This window comes from Otolemur garnettii, unplaced genomic scaffold (genome assembly GCF_000181295.1).
Source record: "Otolemur garnettii isolate 467f Iridium unplaced genomic scaffold, OtoGar3 scaffold00018, whole genome shotgun sequence".
Taxonomy (NCBI): Eukaryota; Metazoa; Chordata; class Mammalia; order Primates; family Galagidae; genus Otolemur; species Otolemur garnettii.
In genome coordinates this window covers 12,134,152-12,159,473 of record NW_003852413.1, presented here as the reverse complement: position 1 = coordinate 12,159,473, position 25,322 = coordinate 12,134,152, and the positions used below count along the sequence as shown (strand labels likewise).

Sequence of the window (25,322 nt, the reverse complement as noted above, 5' to 3'; positions counted from 1 at the left end):
TTACATTTACATGCTATGTCAACAAGCATCAACAAGTAAACAATCTTCAAATTTCCATTTTCCTCTTTATGTCTCTGGTTTCTCCTCTTCATGTTTTTCTCTGTCTGCCAGTCTCCTTGTGACAAACACAGCCATCATGTCCCTTGTTGTTCTCTGCGCCCTTTTTTTTTTTTTAGTAATCTACTCGGTCTCTTTCATTTTCATTTCATAACTTATAATAAAATGGAGGAGAAAATGCAAGTGATGCATGAAAGGGAGAGAGACATTCTAGAGAGGGGGGAAGGAAACCTGAGAAGGTAGAACACTAGTGCTGTGTGTACCTTCCCTCTGAGATGATATAAGCACTTTGATGGCTGATTGCCTTGATTTTCTAACTGATAAAAATCTCGAGTTCCCTAGAACTTTGGTGAAATTTTGTCAATCCTTCAATATTTTGTTAATCTCTCCCTCAATAAAACCTTTCTGATCTGTCCTCTACTAATATATTTTGACTCTGAACATTTATGATAGTATATTTACAGTTTCTAAACATTTAGTTTATTAAAACACAGGTCCAAGATGAACAGATGATAGAGAGTAGCGTTCTCTCATTCTCATGAGTTACTGTTCTGTTCTCAGAAATTGTGATCTCCCTCTGATCTGGAACCCTAAGTCCTTTATGTTCTTTCTGGTGCCCACATCAGAATCAAGTCCCATCAGAAAAGTCATAGAGAGCCTTGAATGATGAAGGAAGGTGTTTATATTTACTCACCTCCTGGGCAAGGAGGAAGTTAGTAAAGATTTCTGAAATGTGAGCAACAAGATTAGTCTTATGTTCTATGAATGTATCCCCATCAATGAGCGGAGGTATTGCAAGCAGAGTCTCACATAGCTGAATGTCAAGATAGCCTAGAAGATTTTGTCTGTGGCATGGCTACTCAAGACTGCCTGTCTCATTTTGTTGCTGTGGTCTGTCCTGCATCAAAAAGACAAATGCACGGAGTTATGAAGCTCTGGTTCATTCTGTCCTAGAGGCCAAGCATGTTTGGCTCATAATTACCCCTCAATAAAGAAGGCAGAAGAACAAAATGCCAGATAAAATGCATTATTGTGTCAACCACATATAGATCCTACCTGATATAGAATCTACTGCTTAAATATTAAAGGTGAATTCCAGCAAAATAAATGAGAAAAAAATTCATGTTGCTTAGATTAAATGAGGGAATAGGCAAGCTGGTACCTATTATTGCTGGGGAAAAAGTAGGTGGGTAAAGAGAGTCCAGAGAAAGCCAAGCAACTTGACCAAGGGCTTAGAAAGAGACAGTGTTTGAACCCATACATGCTCAATGGTAAAGCTATTGCAGCTGAATGTCCCTCTTCTCATTAATGCTTCCATATTTGACTGAACTATACTTGTTTTAGGGACTGAATTGTGTCCCCTCGGAATCTATATGTTGAAACACTAACTTTTAAAGTAGTGGTGTTTAAAATATAAGGCCTCTGGAAAATAATTAGGGTTATGGGAGATCATAGGGGTGGACCCTTCATCATGGGATTCCTATTATTTATAAGAAGAGACACAACAGAGCTCTCCCTGCCATGTGATGGGACAAAAAGAAGGTGGCTGCATGCAAGTCAGCAAGAAAGCCCTCACCAGAAGTCAATTCTGTTGATGTTCTGATCTTGGACTTCCCAGCCTCCAGAACTCTGAGAAAGGAAATGCCTATTCTATAAGCCACCCAATATTTTGGTATTGTGTTCTAGGAACATGAGCAAACAAACTACCTGTTGGTTTGTTATGATAATGTGAGAAAATAATGCTGGTAAAATGCAGAGGTTCTAGTTTATAGTAGACCCTCAATTCATTTTAAATATTTTTCTATGCATTAATTTTTTAAAAACATATCTTTTTTTTTTTTTTTAAATCCTTTTCCACTTTTCTCATCCTCCCTGGAGGTTTACTAGGTTCCAAGCATTTTGTGTTATGCATATATTGTTTTATTTACAATTCAATCCCATATGATAGTTAATGTTGTCATCCCCATTTTACTGCTGAAGAACTCAACTCTGTAGACTCTGAGCACACAGTATTTGCAACAGAGCTAGTGTGTGGCACACCTGTGACTTCACCCAGAGCATTTTGACTCCAAAGCCCTGATCTTTCTGTTTTGCTGTGCTGTTTCTTTTCTTTTCTCTACCATAGTTTCTCCTCACTGTTTATTTAATCTCCAGCTTTCCTCATATTGAATCACTTGTCACAATTCTTACAGCAACATACTTCCATGTACTAGCTGTGCCCTCCCTCCACATCAAGGCCTTCAGTGATCAGAAACACGACTAGTAATGAGATGCCTGTGTGCTTCTGCCAGTGTCTGTGTGAAAGCAAAGAACCCCCAGATTTCCTTTGAGGCTTTGTTCCTGCCTCAAAGACTTGATTGATTCATCCTCTACTCATCTCCACAATTTTCTAAAATCATTTTCCTCTTTTTTCAGAATCAGAAATCTTAAAAAAGAATATTTAGGAAAGCATGAAAAAATAGAAGCTTTGAAAGGTAATCAAACACCATATTTAACAGGGTTGCTTGGGTTTAGTGACCACTTCACTGTTGGGAGTGGAACAGAGATTCCAGATGTCATGACTCTTTTTTACCTGAACACATTGCATTTTATTCCAAGTAAATAAAAACCTATATGACAATCTTAAAAAGTTGCATGTAACATTAATAATCTTGTGGGTTTAAAAATCTCGAAAAGTAGTATCAGAAAGTTCTTTATATTCAAAATGCATTACATACTCTAGTCCTAAATCCTATATCTGGCTTTATTACAGGCAGGCTCTCTTTAGTGGTAACACTGCTTTTATTCAAAAATTATTCATCACATAATGACCTATCATGAACTATGCTACAACTATAAAATGTGTATCAAAGGAGATACAATTTTGAAAGAGAGAATTTTAAGAAAAGTATAGAGTATCACTACCCAGATATATTCATGATGTAAGAAATTATAAAACTTTCAGAGAAGTTACTGTGTATGATAGAAGTATAATTTTTAAAATATGATTCCAGGTCTAGTGTTTGACATATATGAAGGACAGATCACTGCTCTTCTTGGTCACAGTGGAGCTGGAAAAACCACCTTGTTAAACATACTTAGTGGACTGTCGGTTCCAACATCAGGTAAGAGGACAGTTATTTAAGGACAGGTATGTGGGTGAAAGAATTAACTGTGCATTTTATTAGTTTCTTTAGTGAACTTCAATAGTTAAATCAACTATTTGTTACATTCAGGTATCTAAAATAAAAATTTTAGAAGTTTGTTTTTCTTTTATTGAATTGTATTTATTTAGAAAAATGTTATTTATGTTTTAAATATTTCACAAGTAGCTTTGTGATTATTCAGCGACTAATTACCATGCTACGTGGATCAGATATTACTGTTAACACTACATTTGCCATCAGCCAACTGTGTATTCCTTACAGGTAAAGTATATTGAAATGAATATAATCACTGGCATACATTGTTTGTATTTAAAAATATCCTCGATGCCCTCTGCGTGTAGGTTCGGTCACTATCTATGATCACACACTTTCGGAAATGACGGACTTGGAGACTGTCAGAAAGCTCACTGGAGTTTGTCCACAGACCAACGTGCAGTTTGGCTTTCTCACCGTGAGAGAAAATCTCAGACTGTTTGCTAAAATCAAAGGGATTCTGCCACATGAGGTGGAGCAACAGGTACATGAACAAGTGAGGCGCCACACAGCCATGAGTGTGAAATGTTTATCAATAAACATTCTGGGTTTTGGACTAATGATTCTTTATTTGTTTAGGTACAACAAGTTTTACGAGACTTGGAGATGGAAAATATTCAAGACATTCTTGCTCAAAATTTAAGTGGCGGACAGAGTAGGAAACTCACTTTGGCGATTGCCATTTTAGGAGATCCTCAGGTAAGTCAAGCTGAAATGACTGGTGAATCAGGCTGACGACTATGCAACTGTTTTTTTAGATGCAACTCAACTTGCCAATGATAAATGCAAGAGAATTTTACAATGCACTGTGAAGTACTGAAGGGTCTCTCCCCTGTGCTTTGAAGAAGAAACTTGCCTGAAGGAGAATTATTTCACTTGCTTTCCCACCGTCCAGGTTCTGCTGCTGGATGAACCGACAGCTGGGCTGGATCCTCTCTCCAGACACCGAGTGTGGAACCTCCTGAAAGAGGGGAGGTCAGATAGAGTGATCCTCTTCAGTACCCAGTTTATGGACGAGGCTGACATCCTGGCTGGTAATGTCTGGTTTTCTCCATGTGTGTTAGTGAGGAATCAGGGACACGTGTGGAGTGGGCCTAGGTGTGCTCCACAGCTGTGTCTCACTGGGGACTGCTGTGGCCATGAGAGGAGGACTTTGCTCTCATGGCATTGAATGTCTGCACCCCAGTATACCTTGTCCCACAGAAGTATTCTTACCCCATTGCAGAGCTAATTGGTTGTAAAATATGTCACATACTCTCAAAGCTATCATTGTATTATTCAGCGTTAATGCCAGCTGATTTGTCCTTTAGATAACACAATAGTTCTTCTAAATATGCTAGAGAATCAATTAATATAATTTTAGTTGCTGGATGACAAAAGAAAGTGGTTTACATGTGGCTGGGCTTAGGATGTATCTTTTTTGGTATGTTGTGCTCCCAAAATACATTATTTGTTAAAGGATTCACTCTTTTGTAAGTTGTAAAGAAATAACTCCTTAATGCAATTTATCTTTTTGTTCTTTCTAAATAGACAGGAAGGTCTTCATGTCTGCTGGGAGGCTGAAGTGTGCAGGCTCTTCACTGTTCCTGAAGAAGAAATGGGGTATCGGGTACCATTTAAGGTACAGCTCTTAATATGGGGGCATGTGGGAACATGCTGGAAATCTGGGGGCAGGTGCTATCAGCATCAATATATTGAAGTCGATTGGCATGTAGACCTATAAGCTCATTCTAAAAGAGCTACATAGGAACTTAGGCACCACTGCCCTCTTTTCTAGCTGGAAAGTAGAATATGTGAGTTTGTAGACATTGAAAATAGAAGGGTGATCCATGTAGGCTTAAATGAAAATTTTTGAAAAATATTTTCACAACACATTGGTAAGAGGAATTTATTGATGTTCCAACCCTTTGTCTTACCATAGTTTTGAAGTTTTGTTCATCTTGATGTTTTCTTTTTTTTCTTTATTTTATTTCATTTTTATTAAATCATAGCTGTGTACATTAATGCAGTCATGGGATACAGTGTACTGGTTCTAAATACAATCTGAAATATTTTCATCAAACTGGTTAACATAGCCTTCATGTCATCTTGACATTTTCAATAGCCTCCTCTGTAGTCTCCCTGGCTTCATTTTCTCCACTATTCTTTCGTTTCTCCTTCTCTTCTTTAATTATTATCATTATTATAAATTTCTATTAAGAGTTGTCTGTATTTTAGTCACTTGGTATTTGCACATAAAGTATCTACATTATCATATTTGATCCTCCAAATAATTCTAAGAAGATGGTATGTTATACATTTTTGACAAGTGAGGATAGTACATGTTAGACAGTTTTAATACCCTGTAACAGTTTATAAGTAGTAGAGTCTTTGGATCAAGATTATAGGTGTAATGTGGACCAGTTTCTATACTTTGCACTAAAATATGAATATTTCTTTAAAAATAATTCAAATCGCTTCATCTCCGGTGGTTGAATTCATTTCTCCATTATTTATTCTCAGCACTTACTTTGAGCGAATTCGCCATTCCACCATTATTGCCTATTGCAATCCAATTGAATCAGTATCCTCTGACTAAAACTAACACTCACTGTTCTCTAAGTATGTGCTATAGCTCAGCTGCCTTGTTTCTGCTGGAGGAAGGATGCCTGCCTAACCTGTCCTCTTTCCACTGATTTACCAAGGCCAAATCTTACCCATTCCTGAAGATTTTCTTGTGAGCATTTTCTCCTTACTGAGCAACCTAGAAGAGCATCTTCTTTTTTGGAACCCTGAAAGCACTATTTTTGAGTTGTTCCTAATTAAATTCTTTGATCTTCTATAACTTCAATTAAAAAGAAGCAACACTAATACCTATTTTGCATTTCAGGCTAAGAAATACTGAGTGCATGAATAATTGAGAAGGTGTCGAGGGTTTAACTGAGTTAACTCAATCTCCCTTTCCCTCACGTCTAGGACACACTGATTTATATTATCGTTAGGTCACAGGCTTCTCTACGGAAGCTGCTGCCTTTTTCCTATCAGGATACTTGACAATACTTAGCACAAGGCCTTGTAAGCACAGAATAACTTTCTTAATTTTTTTTTTAGGTTTGTGTCATCAGTCAACGTTGACGTTCTCATCACTGTGTCACCTCCGTCCAATTCAGTGGATGTGACTTGTAATGGGGTTTCTCAACTCCAATCACTTAATGAAAAACTTTATATATTCTTATCAAAAGACAGGCCAGCTTTCACTTGAATAAATTTTAGATTAAAAAAAAAAGATAAAATTAGCTATTATCTAGTGAGGATTTGCTTAGTAGAAGGTCCTATTCTTTCTCATATGCAATTTTTCAATTTGGTCTTTAGAAGTTCTCTAGAATGTTGGGTATAATTTTGTCTTATAGATGAAAAAACGGATGCTCAGAGGCATTAAGCAACTTCTCTGAGTTCTGGACCTTTTGATAGCATGACATTAAGACCATGCTCTTAATGGCTGTACAAATGACCTCCATTTTTTGTTTTACCCTTTTCAAGTCCTAGCTTCTGCATGCATTACGGCAAAGGGGGAATTTGAGGTTGGGTTTTTCAATAGATCTGGTCAAAAATAAACATTCCACTCTCTTTACCTAAACAGAATCTGGCTTAATAGCTCTTTTCCCCAGAGTCATTGGGGAAATGAAGAGTCATTGAATTATCGTATCTGATTCCAATCTTGCTATATACTAGTTCCTCTTCCATCCTATATAAACAGTTTGGACTATGTCAGAAGTTTTATGTCTTGCTTTGTCCAGTGAATTAGGCAATTTTTGGCTTGTAGGTTTTTTTTTTTTTTTTTTTTTGAGACGGAGCCTCAAGCTATCCCCCTGGGTAGAGTGCCATGGCCTCACAGCTCACAGCAACCTCCAACTCCTGGGCTTAAGTGAGTCTCCTGCCTCAGCCTCCCAAGTAGCTGGGACTACAGGCGCCCGCCACAGCGCCAGCTATTTTTTGGTTGCAGCCATCATTGTCGTTTGGTGGGCCCGGGCTGGGGATTCGAACCCGCCACCTTAGGTGTATGTGGCTGGTGCCTTAGCCTCTTGAGCCATAGGCGCCGAGCCGGCTTGTAGGCATTAATGAAGTGACAAGCACATACCACCTAGGTAGGAATTTGTTTTTCAGGATAGCTATGGATCAAAATAATGTTAACTTACTTTTTTAAATGTTAGTTTGCATCTGAATGAAATGTGTGACCCAGACAGGATAACATCACTGGTTAAACAGCACATCCCTGATGCCAAATTAACAGCACAGAGTGAAGAAAAACTTGCGTTTATTTTGCCTGTGGAGAGGACAAACAAATTTCCAGGTAACAAAATATAGAGACCACAGAGGGATTTGGGAATGGCATTACTAACAGTGATGTTAGGTAGGAATGATGGCCAGTTTTCAGCTTGCTCAGTTTCTGGCCCCATGCATTATCTCATTTAATATTCCCCACCCTGAGGCCATTTCTAATATTAGTCCTTATATTATCCCCATGTCACTTAGGGGTAAACCAGGGCACATAGATGTTAAACATACTTCAAGCCACAGTGTGTGCAGTGAAGTGGTGTAGACCAGCGGTGAAGTAAGATTGCGGGAAATTCGTTTCAAGAAAGAATGAGAGAGTGTGGCCAGGACAGGAAGGGGTCTGCTAAAACACTGTTAGACTATTGAAGAGAACTAAGGGAATCATACCCAATATGTAGCTTGCTTTATGAAGACCAGGACCTAATGGTATGATCTAAACTATGAAAGATAATTAAGATCAACCTCCCTGCTGCCAGACATCCCAAGATTCTCATTGTTGCTGCAAATTTGAAAATCTGGAAAACCACTGCTATTTCCATTTTTCTACTACATCTGTTTCATTTCTTAAAAGTTTAGGGATAGACCGTCTTTTGTTAAAGTGTAAAAATGAGTTTACCTTCATAATTGGCCATTGCTGCATTCTTGAATCAATAAGCTTGCCCTAATCATGGTGGTTAAAGAGACACAGCACCACAGAATGAAGTGCAGTGATTGGACGCCCAAGTGATGGGGCCAGACAGCCTGGATTCAAATCCCATCTACGCTGTTTTTAGCTCTACAATTCTAAACTAGTCATACTACTTTTCTTTACTTCAATTCCTTCTTTTGTTAAAAGGAAATTGCAACAGTATTCCAGGGTTGTTGTGAGGAACGAATGAAGTAGTATGTTTAAATTTATTATCAAACTAATAAATATAAATAAATTATCTAGAATAAGACCTGACGTGTAGTACCAATGGTATTTCATCAAGTGTAAGAAAATCCTTATCTACAGGATGTACCGCTAAGAGAGGAACAGAAAGAACTAACACTGCCGTTTAAAATACGACTTACCATCATTCATAATTCATTCTCATTTCGGATTCGTTAAAAGTTGATAAAATGGATTCATCCTAGAATCAGTGAAATCAGGTGCATACATGATATCTTTGAGATACGTGTCATTTATGAAAACAGAAATCTTGTGTGAGATTACTGCATAACACAGTGTGGCCTGATTGCCAAAGGGGAGGGAGCAATTTAATGAAATTGACAAGAACCAAAAGTTAGATAGATTTAAGAGCTCATGATCTCTTGTCAATACATCTCTGTTTTTTTTTTTTTTTATATATTTGTAATGGATTTATATTTAAGATAGAAGCCTTAAATTTCTCCCAGGATTTACCAATACTTCATCCTTTATCCAACTTTCAGTTTTCCTGAACAGCTTAAGGATCATCCAACATCTTTTTAAAAAATTATCTCTCAGGTTCAGCGCCTGTAGCTTAGCAGCTGGGGCGCCAGCCACATACACCTCAGCTGGTGGGTTCAAATCCAGTCCAGGCCTGCCAAACAGTGATGATAACTACAACCAAAAAATAGCCAGGTGTAATAGCCAGGTGTCGTGGCAGGCACCTGTAGTTCCAGCTACTTGGAAGGCTGAGGCAAGAGAATCGCTTAAGCTCAGGAGTTGGAGGTTGCTGTAAGCTGTGACAACACAGCACTCTACCAAGAGTGACATAGTGAAACTCTGTCTCAAAAAAAAAAAAAAAAGATCTCTCCAAGGGACCCACTCATCTACCATAAGGACCTAACCTCTCTCAAGGCTCTGTACAATTTTCACGCTGCAATCACAAGCTGAAACAAAGAGTGAGAGAGAGAAAAAGGAAGGGGGGTGGAGACCAAGGAGGGAGACAGAAAGTATGTAATGTTCCACGCATACTTCATCCTTTCCTTCAAGTTACACAGTTTTGAACCAGGAAAGATTTTGTGGTGCTTAATATTTCTATAAACATTAATTATTTTATATTTATTATTATAGTTCTCTAACAATTCTAATATTAAAGCATAAATCTATATTCTTTGGAAAATATTTTTATTAATTGGGGTTTAGATAAACACTCCCTATAATAGAAAGAAAAATTTAAAAATACATTCAATAAAATAGTTTTTTTCCCCCAAAAATCTATGTAATGTTCAAAGAATAGAAATATAAATTTTTAAATTAAACTTGGGTACTCAGAAGCACATGGAAACTAATGAATATACTGTATTTTTTAATTTTAGAAATAAGGGAATATCTATATCATAGTTTTGTTTAGGATGAGTACATTTGTCCTATTTTCAATATTTTCTCTTTAAAAATTTTTACTACTAACCTCATTATATATTATATTATATTATATTATATTATATTCTCTATTTTCTGTGCCTTCTTTAGACCTTTACAGGGATCTTGATAAATGTTCTAACCAAGGCATCGAGAACTATGGTGTTTCCATAACAACTTTGAATGAGGTTTTCCTGAAATTAGAAGGAAAATCAACACTTGATGAATCAGGTAAAAGAAAAAAAGTAATAAAGAAAGGATGAAAAAAAGAAATTTGCCTTTCGTCTTTGTGTACCATATTTTACCTTGAAAACATACTTTGAATCGTGAGAGCATATGCTTTTCTTGGTGCTATAATTCAGGCCAATCTTGGGAAAACTTTAAGCACAGAAAACATGTGCCTTTGTGGGATACAGCAGTGCACAACACTAGGTCTGCAGATGATAAATTCGTGGGGTAACATTACCTGGATGTAAGTGCTACAGGGGAAAGAACATCTGAGTTTATGTTGACAATTATTTTTCTGTTTTAAAAAATGTGCTTCCATGGATTCAGATGGGACAAATAGTTTTTGTTACATGGATAAATTGTAGAGTGGTGAAGCCAGGTCTTTTCTCGTACCTGTCACCACATAGTGTACGTTATACCCAATAATTAATTTCCATTTCTCACCCCCTCCCTGCCTCTGCCCTCTGAGTTTCTGAGGTCTATTATACCCCAGTGGATGGCTGTGCATGCCCATCTCTGAGCTCCCACCTCCAGCTGAGAACACGTGGTAGCTCTTGTAGAATCCTGAACATATTATTCCAGTGTCTTCAGCATTCGCTTGTTGCTATTGAGATCTGTTCTCAAGTCTAATTGTTATTCCTTAGAAAGCGTTCTGTCTTGAGTCTCTGGTTGCTTCTAAGATTTGTTGTTTGTTTGTTTCTTGTTTGCTATCATCTTATTGTGTTTACTCTTAACCATGCTCTTTATTTTTGTCATTTGGGGATATTTTTATTGATCAACTGTTATTCTTACATCCCTCAAACCATATTTTAATCATATTTGAAGTTATAAACTCGACACCATTTTTTAAGCGGTCATACTTAACTTTTAGTACATGAATTTTACAACTTTCTAGAAGTCTAAAGATAGGCATTTTCTCAAGACTTTTCTTCAAAGAGGTAACTTTTATCTTGTTTTTAAACATAATTACATTAAAAATATTTTCTCTAATATTTTTATGTTCTTGGAGGAAAGGGAAGGGGCTTCTGTATGTGTTAATTCTCCTATTTTTTTTTGTTTTGTTTTGTTTTTGAGATGGAGTCTCATTATGTCACCCGTGGTAGAGTGCTATGGCGTCACAGCTCACAGCAACCTCGAACTCTTAAGCTTAAGTGATTCACTTGCCTCAGCCTCCCAAGTAGCTGGGACTACAGGTGCCTGCCACAAGGCCTGACTATTTTTTTTTGTTGTTGTTGTTGCAGTTGTCATTGTTGTTTTTTAGCTGGCTCGGGCTGGGTTCGAACCCTCCTCCCTGGGTATATGTGGCCTGTCCCCTGTCCCCTGAGCTACGGGTGCCACCTAACTCTCCTATTTTGGTCAGGAATACTAAAACAGTTTATCTCTTATAAGAAATAGATTTATGACTTTCTTTTCATTGGTTTCCTTAAAATGAATTAAGTCCTGTAAAGCTGTAGACAGAGGACTTTTAAAATTAGAAAACACATGATTTTCTTTTATATAAATACTTTGTGCTTTTCTTCTATTTTTTAATAGCTAGTCTAATAATGCCAAGAATTAAGTTATTTGCATCTTGACTCAAGGTGGTAACTTTGACACCTTTGGTTGAAAAGGTGATTTGTAGGACAAGCTAATAACATACAAGTGAAATAGCATTTTACAAAATACTGCTCTTATGATTTAGATCTAGGAATCTGGAGACAATTACAAAGTGATGGAGCAAAAGACGTGGGAAGCCTTGTTGAGCTGGAGCAAGTTTTGTTGCCCCTCAGAGAAGCCAGGGAAGCCATCAGTGGCATGGCGCTGTGGAGGCAGCAGGTCCGTGCAATGGCAAAAGTCTGCTTCCTAAAGTTAAAGAATGAAAGAAAAAGCCTGTGGACTCTGTGAGTATCTGAGCGTTTCAGATCTCTTTGGTTTGTGAACCCCAGACAAATTCAACTTATTTAATTTAAATAAGTTTAAGAGAGCAAAACACTAAAAAAAAGGGAAGGGGAACCCCAGACAAAAGAAATTCCAGCAAATGCATATGGTCTTCTAGACCAATGAATCATCCTTTAATTGAAGGAATCATTTTTAATCATGTTGGTAAATAATTACAACAAATAAATATTGGGATTTTTCTTTTAATTTCATACAGATTTTATTCTTACTAATGGGTTGAAGTTGTAGTTCTTTACAAGTGGATGGGTAGGAGCACTTTGGTCCCATCCCAAACTTACCATTTCCTCTTTCCCCAAGATACCAAAATCATTATGTCGGGATTCCCCTGAAAAAATGGAACTAGGAATATAGGTATATCTAAAGTTATTTATGTTAAGGAATCATGGGGACTGCAAATCTAAAATCTGTAGGGCAGAGCAGGAGGCTGGAAGCTCAGGGTAGAGTCAGTGTTGTAGTTGATGGACTGGAAACTTGGGCGACTTTGAATGTTACGACTTCAGACTGCGCCCATGGTCTCTGCCTTGCCTTCACAACCATCCCTGGACCCCACTGTGAGGCTGACACCTCTACAGCTTTATCCTCAGCATCCAGTACCACCTCCTTGCAAAAGCTCAGCTCTCCACTGGGAACACTCACTCATCCAAAAACATCTGTGAGCACTTCTATGCAACACTCTATTAAATGATTATAACATATATCCAAATAAATCAGACATGACATCTGCCCTTGAGAGTGATTAGATGTGCTCTAAATAATAGTCTTGTAAGCTATGGCATTTATTAGGAAAAGGTTATGTTCAAATAAGGTCATCAAAGTAGGAACTCAGGGAGAATTTGAATTTGCTATAAGGAAATGGAACTTAATTAGCTAAGAAGAGAGAGGAGGATGGAAATCCAGGCAGAGGGAGTAGTGCTGAGTATGGTGATACATGGTAAATCAAAAAACTGTTATTAATCTGAGTTATTTGCAACATAGAGTTTATTAAAATGTGAAAATAATTTTCCGAGTATATTATCACATGGAGCTAGAGAGTTTGCACTTTATGAATAAGAAGGGGCTATTAAGGCATCATTTTTAATTTTGAACAGTTGATTGACTATGAGGAAAGAATGCCAAGAAGCTTAATTGGGCAATTGTACAAAATTTCCTGGCAATAACAGGCACTGGAGACAATGAGAACAGTCATTTAGGGCAATGGCAAAGGAGGTCAGGAAAGATGATAAAGGCCCAACCTCACAGGTGAAAGGGAGAAGAGGTTTGGAGGCAAGGAGTAATGATGGTGTGCTGGATAGGAATCTTCAACCACCGGAAAAGAGACTTCAGGGAGAGAAATGGGAGGAAAATAGTTGAGCTTTGGAGCCCAAATGAATGAGAGCATGTACTTTACAAAATTGGGGATCAGGATGGGGAAAAGGTTCAGGGTGTCGTAAGTCTGGGTGTTAATAATCTGCCAAGAATCATAATCTGCAGATTGAATCACATGTCCAGGCATCCTGCTTGGCCTTTAGAGGAGAAAGAGAGAAAAAAAAGACTAAAGATAGATGCATAAGAACCATCACATTTTAGAAAGAAGAAAATGAGGGGAAGGGTGACTCAGATATCTGGCCAGTGCTTATAACCTATTTCTAGATATTATTATGTTTATTATCCTCTCATACTTGTTAATAAAACTTATAAAAGTTGTTATAATTTTTTTTTTATATTTTCCCACACATAGGTTACTGCTTTTGGGGATTAGTCTTCTCCCTCAATTTGTGAGATATGTATTCTATGACTTATATCAAAAAAGTGACTCTTGGGAACTCTCTCCAAATATGTACTTCCTCTCACCAGGACAATCACCACAAGCTCCTCTGACCCATTTGCTGGTCGTCAATAAAACAGGTGAGCCCAGGACTGAAATGCAACCTCTAAATATTGTTCTTGTTAAGCAAGTTCCCAGAAACTATAAACATGAAGAAAAAAATAAATTCCATAAGTTTTAGAAAGCACATCTGAGTCCAAACAGAAAATTCATTAAAAAATTAAAAATGCAAGATGGTGGAGTTTCTTTTAGAAATACCTTCTACAAGTTCACTTAAACTCACTTAACTTAAACTGCACAAGGGAATCAAAGGGAATATAGGAAGACAAGTCTCATTGACTGACTTCTGAGGTCTTTTCATCTCATTCTATGAGTCTGTGTGTTGGTGAACTCTGGAAAGATAATCTGCTCTAAATTTATAAGAAGGTAGAAGATTAATAGCCTCAAGGATTATAAAGTTAACATTAACTAGTGTTTTTATACTAGTAGAAATTATAACTGAATGCCTAGGCTCAAGGTAAAGTAACCTTGTCATACTGACAGTATTGGAATGGATTTTAGTATCATGGCATCAATTCTGCCTTTTTAAGGAAACCCTCAGGCAGTCATTTTTGTGGTATGTTTTGAGTGATGCAATGCAGCTTATTTCTGTTTCTATTACGTGATCATTGTTTTATTTCATTTGTGTTTCCTTTGGTCTTATCTTCACGGTAGGGTCAAGCATCGATAACTTCATACATTCACTGAGGCAACAGAACATTGCTTTAGAAGTGGATGCTTTTGGAACTAGAAATGGCACAGATGAGCCAACATACAATGGTGCTATCATTGTGTCAGGGGATGGAAAGGTAGGTTGGACGCTCCTTGCTCCATGTCACCGAAGATGACCTTATGAATGTGAAATTCAAACAATTCACATCAAGGACACGGGAAGGCTAATTTGACACAAGCCAGTGAGATAGTTCTCATTTTCATGGGAGAGGCTGGACTCCCACTACTTGCCCACAGCCTTCAGTATAACACATATAATGAATTATTGTTGGCTCTATTCCTTCTTGTGTTGTATGCACTGCTGTAATTAAAAATTCATTTAAATCTTATCAGTTGGGGCTCATTGCCCACAGCTCAGTGAGTAGGGTTCGAGCCATATACACTGAAGCTGGTGGGTTTGAGCCCAGTGTGGGGCTGTTAAAACAACAGTGACAACTACAACCAAAAAATAACCAGGAGTTGTGGTGGGTGCCTGTAGTCCCAGCTACTCAGGAGGCTGAGGCAAGAGAATCGCTTAAGCCCAAGAGTTTGAGGTTGCTGTGAACTGTGATGCCACAGCACTCTACCAAGGGCGACATAATGAGACTCTGTCTCAAAAAACAAACAAAAAGAAAATAGAACTTATCATCAATTGGGTTCCATTCAAATTATCAATTTAAATCTTGTTCTCAGAGCTGAGAAAATCTGCCTACTTTAGACATAGGCTTTGCTTTTCTGTTTCTCACAAGTCTATACTGCTTTACTCATGGATACCCCCTTCCTAGCTCTGTAGGAATTTGAATCAGAAGGCACGGTAGTAAGCCATGTGGAGAAAGGTGAGACTGTGTTAAATGTACCAGTTAGAGTCGTTAGGTGTCAGAAAGTCTGGCCATTTATAGCTCAGGGCAGTTAATTTTCAGGAAAAATTTTCATGCCAATAATAAAGTAAAAAATTATCTTTTACTCAACTAGGCCTTAATATATCTTAATCAAATTATTTTCCACTGTACTTAAAAAAAGTTTTTTTTTTAAAATGGTAGCCTTAAAACCAATAAACATTGCCTTAGGCAATTAGGTTAGATAAAATATATAATGCTTGAGTTATTCATGATCACTAAAAAAAATCATTCTCAAAGTTTGCCTGCATTTTGGGCAATATAGATAATTACTTTACTTACATTCTTTTTTCTCTGAGAGAAATATAATTACAAGGATTGACAATTAAGTTCATGAACTAACTCATCCTAGGACAAGTGTGCACCTCAGAGCTGAATGTCTCTATGATCACTTTCAAAGTACTTCACTTGAGAGTCTATGCACTGAAACTAGTGCCTAGGTCACTCTTCAAAGCAATTTTGGAACTGTACTTCTGGAATGGAAGTTGTTGTCTTACCCTTGATGCCCTGAAGGTCATCAAAATATCTTCCTGTTAGTATTTCCTTGATCTATGGGTAAATAAAAAAGTCATCAGGGGCTAGATCAGGTGAGTAGGGAGGGTGTTCCAATCAGTTATTTGTTCACTGGCTAAAAACTCCCTCACAGACAGTGCCGTATGAGCTGGTGCATTGTTGTGATGCAAGACCTATGAGTTGCTGGCCAAGATTTTCAGTTAAGATTTCCCAAAGTGTCCTGGGTGAAAGATACAACTACATCTTGGACTTTACCTTACAAATGCAAACAATGTAACCTAATCATACATACCCTCATATTAATCTAAAATCATCAAAATAATAATAACAAAATTTATTTTTTTTTAGCTGTTTCTCTATCCATGTTTACTTGGTCTACTGTGCTTCTCACAGTCAGCCAATGATTTTAATGCACAATTTGATGAATTTTTGAAATGTTTTTCATCACTTCTGCTCTTCTGGCCACCCTAACCCCTTTTCATTAGTGAGGCTTTCTCTCCCCTCAGAAAAACATCTACTCCATTTGTACATGGCTGTTTTCTTCATGGCATTATCCCAATAAACTTGGATTAATATGTCCCTAATATCACTCCACTCTTGGCAGATTTAGCAAGAAATTGATGAAGTTTGTTGTTCTGATTCAAGCTCTGACATTCTCATCACAGCACACAAAAACACGCAACAATGATAATGAACGCCACTCAGCAAGACACCACCACGTGGCGACATGAACACAAGCATGAGGCACTGACATATAAGGTTATGAAGCATTAACAAATTGTCTGCACAGTGCTGTTAATGTAAGTGCATGGTGGCAGGTTTGCAAATTTACTTGTCAGACTTTGTATATAGGTATCTATAAAATATGTCAACTTTTTCTCTTTTTCTTCTTGTTTAGGATTCATTGAGGGTACAAAGAATTAGGTTACACTGATTACATTTGTTAGGTAAAGTCCCTCTTATAATTGTGTCCCACCCCCAAGAGGTGCACCATATACCATGACCTCCTATCCCTCTCCCCTGCTCATCTCTCCGTTCCCTCATTCCCCTACCCCTCACCTTGTATTAGATCATCTACTGCCTTCATATTAGAATGAGTACAGTGGATTCTTGCTTCTCCATTCTTATGATGCTTTATTTAGAAGAATGCATTCCAACTCAATCCAGGTTAATACAAAAGATGTAAATTCTCAGGTGGCACCTGTGGCTCAAAGGAGTAGGCCGCCAGCCCCATATGCTGGAGGTGGTGGGTTCAAACCCAGCCCTGGCCAGAAACTGCAAAAACAAAAATAAAAAAATGTAAAGTCTTCATCTTTTTTAATGGCTGAATAGTATTCCAAGCTATACATATATCACAGCTTGTTAATCCAGTCCTGGGTTGGTGGGCATTTAGGTTGTTTCCACATTTTGGCAATTATAAATTGAGTTGTGAAAAATATGTCATTTTAAAAGAGATTTTACATGTATTTCTGAAAACCTGTGCTTTTATTACAACTGCCTGCCTGCCTCTTGCTTGCTAAGTATCCATAAATTCTTCACTCCTAAAATGTATATCTTACATTTTGAAATAAGTTCTGCACTTATGTTAAGGAGAGGTTGCATTATGGAGTTTGACAGTGCTCCTCTTAAAAAGCATTTGAGATATTTTGTAAAGTTTAGGCATACATAGCCATGTGCATTGAAGCCAAAATCCTAGATTCCTTTAAATATGCTGGGAATTAATCAAATAATAGGGGTGATGAAGATGTAATCATGTTTAGTGCTTTGGTCTCACTATACTATCAATAATTTGAATGATTTTCTACCTTCCTCAGTTGTTAAGGTTTGTATTTGCTTTTTGAGAAGTTAGAATTGATATTTGTTGTGTTTCAGGATCACAGATTTTCAATAGCTTGTAATACAAAAAGGCTCAATTGCTTTCCTCTCCTCATGGATATCCTTAGTAATGGGCTGCTTAGAATTTTTAATTCTTCAGAACACATCCAGACTGAAGGAAGCTTATTTTTTGCAGTAAGTATAATTATGTCTCACTTAGACTGAGCCTTCAAGAATATTCTTGAAATGCTAAAATAACATATTAATTTTTATGAACCTTTTCTTAAATACCTTTATATTTTATATAAAAATCACTCCATGTATTTTATATATATGTGTGTATATGTTTATAAACATTATTCATCAATGACTACATAACATTATAACTTTACTCAGATGACTAGGGGTCATTGGAGCAATAGAAATACAATTATTTGGGAAAAAATTATAACTTTTGGTCTAGAATCCATCACCATCTGTGGTCCTAGGTAGTGGGAAATAGTTGGAACATCCAGAGTCTTAAAGGCTATGTGGTCTTGTTAAACAATTTGACTTCTGTAGGTCTGAGTTCACCAATCCACAAATAATACAGATACAAACTTCATCACAGGAGTTTCTTAAGAAGTAAGTGGGAGGCAATGTGAGCACCAGGCTAAGCTGGCCAAGTTAGTGTGGGGACCAGTGATGAGGTGCGTAGACAGGAAAACCACAGGTGTTTGGGAAATCTCATTTCTTATCATTACTGCTGCCAACATTGTTTTTCTTGGGAATGCATCAAAAGAAGCTTCTATCAAAAAAAAAAAAAATCAGCTTTGACTACATCATGGGGCCAGCTGAGCTAGAAGCAGGAGTGGTTCTTGTCTCAAATGCGATCTCAGATGCTGTGAGCAGAATATCCAGGTGGGGCAGGGCGTGCACATCTGTGTCATCACGTCACCCCTTTCATCTTACTGTGTTGTGCTTCCCTTTTTTGGTTTAAATGACACCTTGGGCACACTCTATGGCTTCTCCATCACTCTCTGTAGCTTCATTAGGAATTATTCCAGCACAGTCCAAAACTTCAATTTCCTATCAAATTCCAGCACTGCGGGGTCAACTTGTGACTATGGTCTGACACCTTGTCATAGAAAATGGGGAGTATGGGGCATGTTCCAGCTCTGAAACTCCCCCCTTTCTTTCCCATCTCAGTAAAACCCTGCTGGTGCTGGAGGCAGAGAGAAGGGTGGGAGGTGGAGGTCACCCTGTGGTGATGGTACTGGGAGACATCCGTGTTTTCTCTAGTTACATCCACTCTGGTGCCCTTTACTTACATGGTCATCACAGCCCAGGTGACCCGTGTGAGTGTCCTGACCCCAGTCCCTCTTGGGGATGAGGGCACACTCAGGGTGGGAGGGCAGAGTTCCTCAGGCTGCTGCAGGGAGGCCCACAGCATCAAGCTTCCTCCAGCCTACATTGCTCATTTTCCACATGGCCGTCGTCCAGGGCGTTCCATGGTTTCTGCCCTTGCGTTAATCTCTGTGCTTCTTCAGTAAGAGCTACAAGAACTGCTGAGTGTTTCTCGGGGGCTGTCTGCAGGTCGCAGAGTTTGGGGGGCACAAAGGGGGTTGGCACATCTTCTCCAAAGCACATCATACCTCTGTCCTTTCAAACCACATTTCAGTAGTCCTCCTTCCTCCAGAGATCTCTAGGGCAAAACCCAGTATTTACTGTGAGAGTTGTATGTATTAGCATATTTAAATGCCCAAACAAGATATTCACTTAGTTGTTATTCTTATTATAGTCTGTATATCCTTTATTCAAAGTACTTAGCACTAGAAGTATTTTATTTTTTTATTTTTTTATTTTTTATTTTGAGACAGAGCCTCAAGCTGTCCCCCTGGGCAGAGTGCCGTGGCATTACAGCTCACAGCAACCTCCAACTCCTGGGCTCAAGCGAGTCTCCTGCCTCCACCTCCCAAGTGGCTGGGACCACAGGCGCCCACCACAATGCCCGGCTATTTTTTGGTTACAGCCGTCATTGTTGTTTGGCGGGTCCGGGCTGGGGATTCAAACCCACCACCTTAGGTGTACGTGGCTGGCGCCTTAGCCGGTTGAGCTATAGGCGCTGAGCCTAGAAGTATTTTAAATGCTGGACATTCTCAGATTCTGGAATACTTACATGTACCTAATGAGATTTCTTGGGGATAGGAGCCAAGTCCAAACACAAAATTCATTTGTATTTTATATATACCTTATATACATAGCCTGCAGATGATCTTATACAGTATTTTTAATAAAATATTTTAATAAATTGTGTGTTGTACACCTGCCATTGGACTACAGCCCGTGTTGGTGCTCAAAAAATTTTGGATTTTGGAGCATTTCAGATTTGGGGTTTTCAGTTGAGGGATGCTCAATCTCTGTTATTATTATCAGACAGCTGAGGAAACTATAGCACCCAGAGGAGCCAAATGTGTTTTATTATCTATTATATGCAAGAGGACTGGTCAGTAATTTGGATAACCAAGAATAGGACCTTCCCAAGAATGAGCAAGTAACCTGAGTTTCTGTCTTTAGAGGTGCCTCACCTACAAAATATTTGCTACCCAGCAACCCAGCTGACCTTGAGCTCAGATGTAGATAAATTCTGTCTTTGAGTTGCCACTGCTGGGTTCCCTACCCAGGACCTGGTACTCTCTTGCAATTCTGCAAGCCTCTTCTACTTGAACCTGCAGTACAGGGCTCACTTTAGCCCAGACTTTACTCAAGGATTTTCATCATCTGTCAGAGTGTCCTAAAATGCTCTCACCTGGTCACTCCATGTTATAGCCACTCATCTCATATTTGCTTGTGGACACCTGACTAAACTGCCCAGTTGGTACTGAGTGTCTTTCTGTGGGTCTCTTTCAGGCTGAGTCGTGTCAGACTCCAACTGTGGGTGGATAACATTTAATATAGATGTAATATATTGTCTATGAGCCATGAGTAAGGGGGTTAGCGTTAGGAAGGATTGTGCATTTTCCATTCCTAGAGATCTTACAAATCAGGAAAATCAACAGTGGTGTCCTCAAGCAAGATGTGAGATGGGTGATGTAGTTGTTGATGTCCTTTACTCCTCTTCAGAGCCTTAGTCGTCTATGTCTTTATTCAACAATTTTCATATGCTGTAAGATCTCAGAGGGGTGCCAGGTTTTAGGAAGAGGTACAAGTCAGGAGAAGTAAGGAGACTGAAAAACTCATGATAGAAGTGACTTGCAAGATAGTGGAACAACTTGTCACAAGAGCAAATCAAGGCTTGATGCAAAACTCAAGGTCCTCTGTAACATGTGCAAGGTTTTCATTTTTATTTTTAATTCAATCCCTTGATGCAGATCACAAGTTGACCATTTTTCTCTAAGCCCCATTACTCCTTTTTTCTAACATCTTCTTATTCATTCATTAATGTAATAATTTGTTCAAGTACCCTGAAAGCACTTGAATTCTAAACCAGGGGAATGAGTCTTCATGGATGTCAAACTTGACTGATTTGGCACCAATCTCTGAAGGTGGGATAGATCTCCAGCCACAGTTGACACTCTCTGCTGTCTGATGAAACGTTAGCCCTGCTGTACATAGCAGTGCATGCAATATTGTAACCAGAAAGCCAGAGAGTGGAGATTGCCTACCTACCTCACACATTAACTGTGGGAACTTTGCCAATTCTTGTCACTTTGTTGAGTTTGCTTCTTCTTAAGTAAATCAGGATACTCTCTGGAAATGTCCAAGTTGCTGCAATGTAGGACTGAAAATGCAGACGGGTAAGAAGTTACACATAGGAGCTCAGGAAGTGCTTTGGGTGGTGATCTCAGTTCATTTGAGTAATTGAGTTAAGAAAGTACCAATGAAGTGGATACCCAGTGGCCATCAGCTCACCACATTCTATTTAATTTCAGAAGGATGCTGGGTATGCCTATATGACTCATGCCTTCTTCTGGATCCCCATGGCAGCCTGTTTCTCCCCGTACATTGCAACGAGCAGCATCACTGACCACAATGTAAGAAGCATTAATAAAGTCTTCATACGTTTTCAATGTCCCTCCTCCACCCTAGGGCCATAAATTGACATGCGGGTGGTAGAGCTCATTTTTGCGCTTGATCCAGTAAATAATCAAGCACTTTAATAATAAATTGCTAGATATGAAGGAAATACTATTTTTCTTAAACAAATGTGGGGCCTCAGGAAGGGCAGCCTAGTAGATCTCACCTGCTTTTAACTGTGAGAGAGAGAATGGCAGCTTTTACCTGTGTAGCCCTCAGTATTTTATTTATGGGCACTCGGCCACTGACATAATCACCTTCCACCTCCCAGAGGTGGTTTCCACATTCCAGATGGTGGGAAGGCTGCACTGTTTAGCAGCCCAGACCAACACACTGCAGTATTTTGAGTTATTGCTAGGAAAAAAATTATTGCTATAAAGCTTTATTTTTTAATGTAAAATTCAAGAAGTCCATAACTGACTCTTTCTGCCTCTCTTTGGTACTTCTGATGCCACTGTCCCACGTCTCTGAGTCCTGGACATCATCAGCTGACATGCTGGAGATGTTTTTGAAGGGGTGAATTCATTTTTATTTATTTTGCTCTTTAACTGTCCCCATCTTCAGCAAATTCTTTCATAAGAAACACAAAATAATATTCTTCCTTTACTTTTATGAGACCACACATTCACCATTTTCTTCCTACAGCTATTGTGACTTTTTCTCATTGTTCTGAGTTAAATCCTGAATCTCCCATTATCAGGCTGTGTGAACACTAAAAGTTGGTTAATCCCTCTGTGCCTCATTTTAATCACCTACACAGTAGACATAATAGTTTCACCTCCTAGCAATGGGTTTCTGTGCGGCTGTGGTGGAACAGCACCTGGGAATCACCTGGAGCCATCCTTGGTGTACGGTAACCTCCCCACAGATGCTGGTGCTTGATGCCCAGGTGTCCAGGGTTTGGTCCTAGGCCGTCTCCATTCTCCACACAGTGACAGAGTAACGTCTTAGCAGCACAGAGCTGACCGTGTGGCCTCCCTGCCTAAATCCCTTCAGGGGCTTCTTAGCATGTGAAGGAGCAGGAACGAAATCCCTGCTGTATCTGAAAACCCACAGATGATCTGCACCCGGGTGTATCTCTCCACCTTGATCTGATGCCACTGCCACCTTGGTAACCATCCTGCAGCCACACTCATTTCTTCCCAGTTTCCCCAAAACATCAACCTCTCCCCACTGAAGGTCCTTCTCTCCTGCTGCCCTCTCTTCCTGTCACTTGGACGATTCCTATCCATGCCCAGACCCCATCTCATACACCCCTTCACAGGGGACCCTTCTCTGACCTGACCCCCTAATGACAATCCATTTCCCTTTGAAAGGTTTTCAGATGACTCTGAACCCTTCTTAACACTTACATAATTTTAATTTTGTTGCTATCATGATGTTTATTTGTTTATCGCCTTTATTCCAGTCTGTAAGGACCTGGTTACCAACACAAACCCAGCCACGTGTCATATTTAAAATATAAGTGCAGGAGAATAAGGGCGATGAATATATGTACGCCCATATTTTAAAATAAGTGTTAAAGTCAATTATCAGGTAGCAGACATCACACTGCCTCACAGGTCCTCCCTGTCGTCCTCCTTTCTGCCTCCTTTCTAGAATATTTATCTGCATTTCAACTTTTTCCTCCAACATCCTTTCACACGTCTAAAGTCAATTTTAGATTTAGAAATTTAATTGCTTTTCTGCTTTACTGTTAAAACAGTCCAAGTTCTACTTTAAGACTTTGAGTTACAACAGCCCCTGTAACAACATGGCATATGGTGAGTCACAAACAAAATCCACACACCAGTTTTCTTAACGTCATAGTGAAGAATGTAGTTTCCTTTAAGACAATGAAAATAGAGCATGTCTTGCTTAAGCCAACCCCAATTTTTTTTTTAAATTGACTAGTTAGATGACCGTTTCTTAGACCTAAAATAAAATGTCAATTATAATGAGCTGTTCATATTCAGCATACATCTAAGACTCTTATAGGAATGTTCTGTTGAATTTTTGTGCAATTTGTGAATCTTCATGGAATGATAAGTTTAGCCTTGGAAAGAAAAGAACAGATGTCTTTATTGAGACATTGCCCAGTCATATTATGATGAAACACGAGTTAGTTATGTTGGTGCATTTTGCCTTTAGTCAATGAAGTCATGACGTGGTTTATAATGTTATTAAGGCCTCTGACTAGGGGTGTGGCACGTGGCAGTGTCATCTGTCAAGTCAGAGTAAGATTTGCAAAAGGTATGTGGCAAAAGTGAATGCTTGAATGACTAGCTATCTGCAATTTCCCAAACCGCAACTATTTAGAACCTTTTGGTGCTTTTTCTATTCTTTACCAGATAAAAGCTCATTCCCAGCTGCGGGTTTCGGGCCTCTACGCCTCTGCTTACTGGTGTGGACAGGCGCTGGTGGACGTTCTCCTGTACTTCCTGATCCTCCTTCTAATGCACACAATGGATTACATCTTTAACCCAGAAGAGATTGCATTTATAATTCAAAACATGTTAATTCATGTAAGTGCAAAGAGTTACAAAATGCTTTTACTAGATTATTTTTTCATGAACTCAGTAACATTATTCATCCTAAATCAAAGAGCTTCAAATTATCTGAGCTGTCGCCCAGTTTAGAAGAGTTGAAGGGCAAGTATGAGTAATTTTCTAAATAGTATTAACCTTACCAACCTTGATTTTTCTGTTTTCAGATCTGGTGTAGCACTGGCTATGTCTCATCTCTTGTTTTCTTGACATATGTGATTTCATTCATTTCTCATGATGGGAGAAAAAATAGTGGCCTTTGGTCATTTTTCTTCTTAATTGTAAGTATGCATAGAGTGTGTGTTATTTTAGTTTTAAATGATTTTTATATAAATCTAAGAGCATATTTGAAGGCCACTAAGCAGAATGGCAAATTAATACTGCTCTCCAGAACATTCTAATTACTGTATAATCTCAGATATACCAAAAATCTGCTCCATGTATGGGTATGTGCGGTTTATAAACCACGACCTCCAAACACGTCTACAGGTCCACCCTCTCCCCTGAGCTAGAGATGTATACCTCTAACAATTGACGTAACAACTGTGCTTGAATATTTTAAATGACCTCAGTGACCAGTATTTCAGTATCTGAAATACAGTGGCCTCCTTCATCCAATTGGTGCTTGCCTCTTAATAGATTAGGTTATTGCCACTGAATCCACCTAGCTAGTTCCTCATACCTCAATTCTGGAAACGTTTCTGATTGCTCTTTTTTCCTCTCTTCCCGCTTTCAATCCACATGCATGTCCTTTAGACTCTAAACGTTTCCCAGTCTGTTTGGTGTGGCCCAACTTTACGGCTACTTCTTTGTCTAGGCTTTCATTCCCCTCTCACCTGGAATATTGCAATAGATCCATAAATGACCTCTCTGTTCTTACTCTTGCTTTCGGTAAACTATTCTCTAAATGAAGGTATCTTTTAAAAGCAAATTTTAGTT

At 38.6% G+C, this 25,322-nt stretch overlaps 1 protein-coding gene across 1 annotated transcript in view; it reads left to right on the top strand.

Moving 5' to 3' along the window:
• The window catches only part of LOC100963714 (ATP-binding cassette sub-family A member 9-like), a 32,837-nt gene extending 18,085 nt beyond the window's left edge, over positions 1 to 14,752 (top strand). The window contains exons 11-21 of the mRNA XM_023511271.1: positions 2,473 to 2,531; positions 3,051 to 3,161; positions 3,545 to 3,720; positions 3,816 to 3,935; positions 4,132 to 4,270; positions 4,767 to 4,857; positions 7,427 to 7,566; positions 9,970 to 10,089; positions 11,768 to 11,966; positions 13,742 to 13,908; positions 14,543 to 14,752. Of these exons, the coding sequence (XP_023367039.1) occupies positions 2,473 to 2,531; positions 3,051 to 3,161; positions 3,545 to 3,720; positions 3,816 to 3,935; positions 4,132 to 4,270; positions 4,767 to 4,857; positions 7,427 to 7,566; positions 9,970 to 10,089; positions 11,768 to 11,966; positions 13,742 to 13,908; positions 14,543 to 14,715 (1,495 nt within the window). The 3' untranslated portion in view covers positions 14,716 to 14,752. The remainder of the gene's footprint in view (positions 1 to 2,472; positions 2,532 to 3,050; positions 3,162 to 3,544; positions 3,721 to 3,815; positions 3,936 to 4,131; positions 4,271 to 4,766; positions 4,858 to 7,426; positions 7,567 to 9,969; positions 10,090 to 11,767; positions 11,967 to 13,741; positions 13,909 to 14,542) is intronic.
• The last annotated feature ends 10,570 nt before the right edge of the window (positions 14,753 to 25,322 follow it).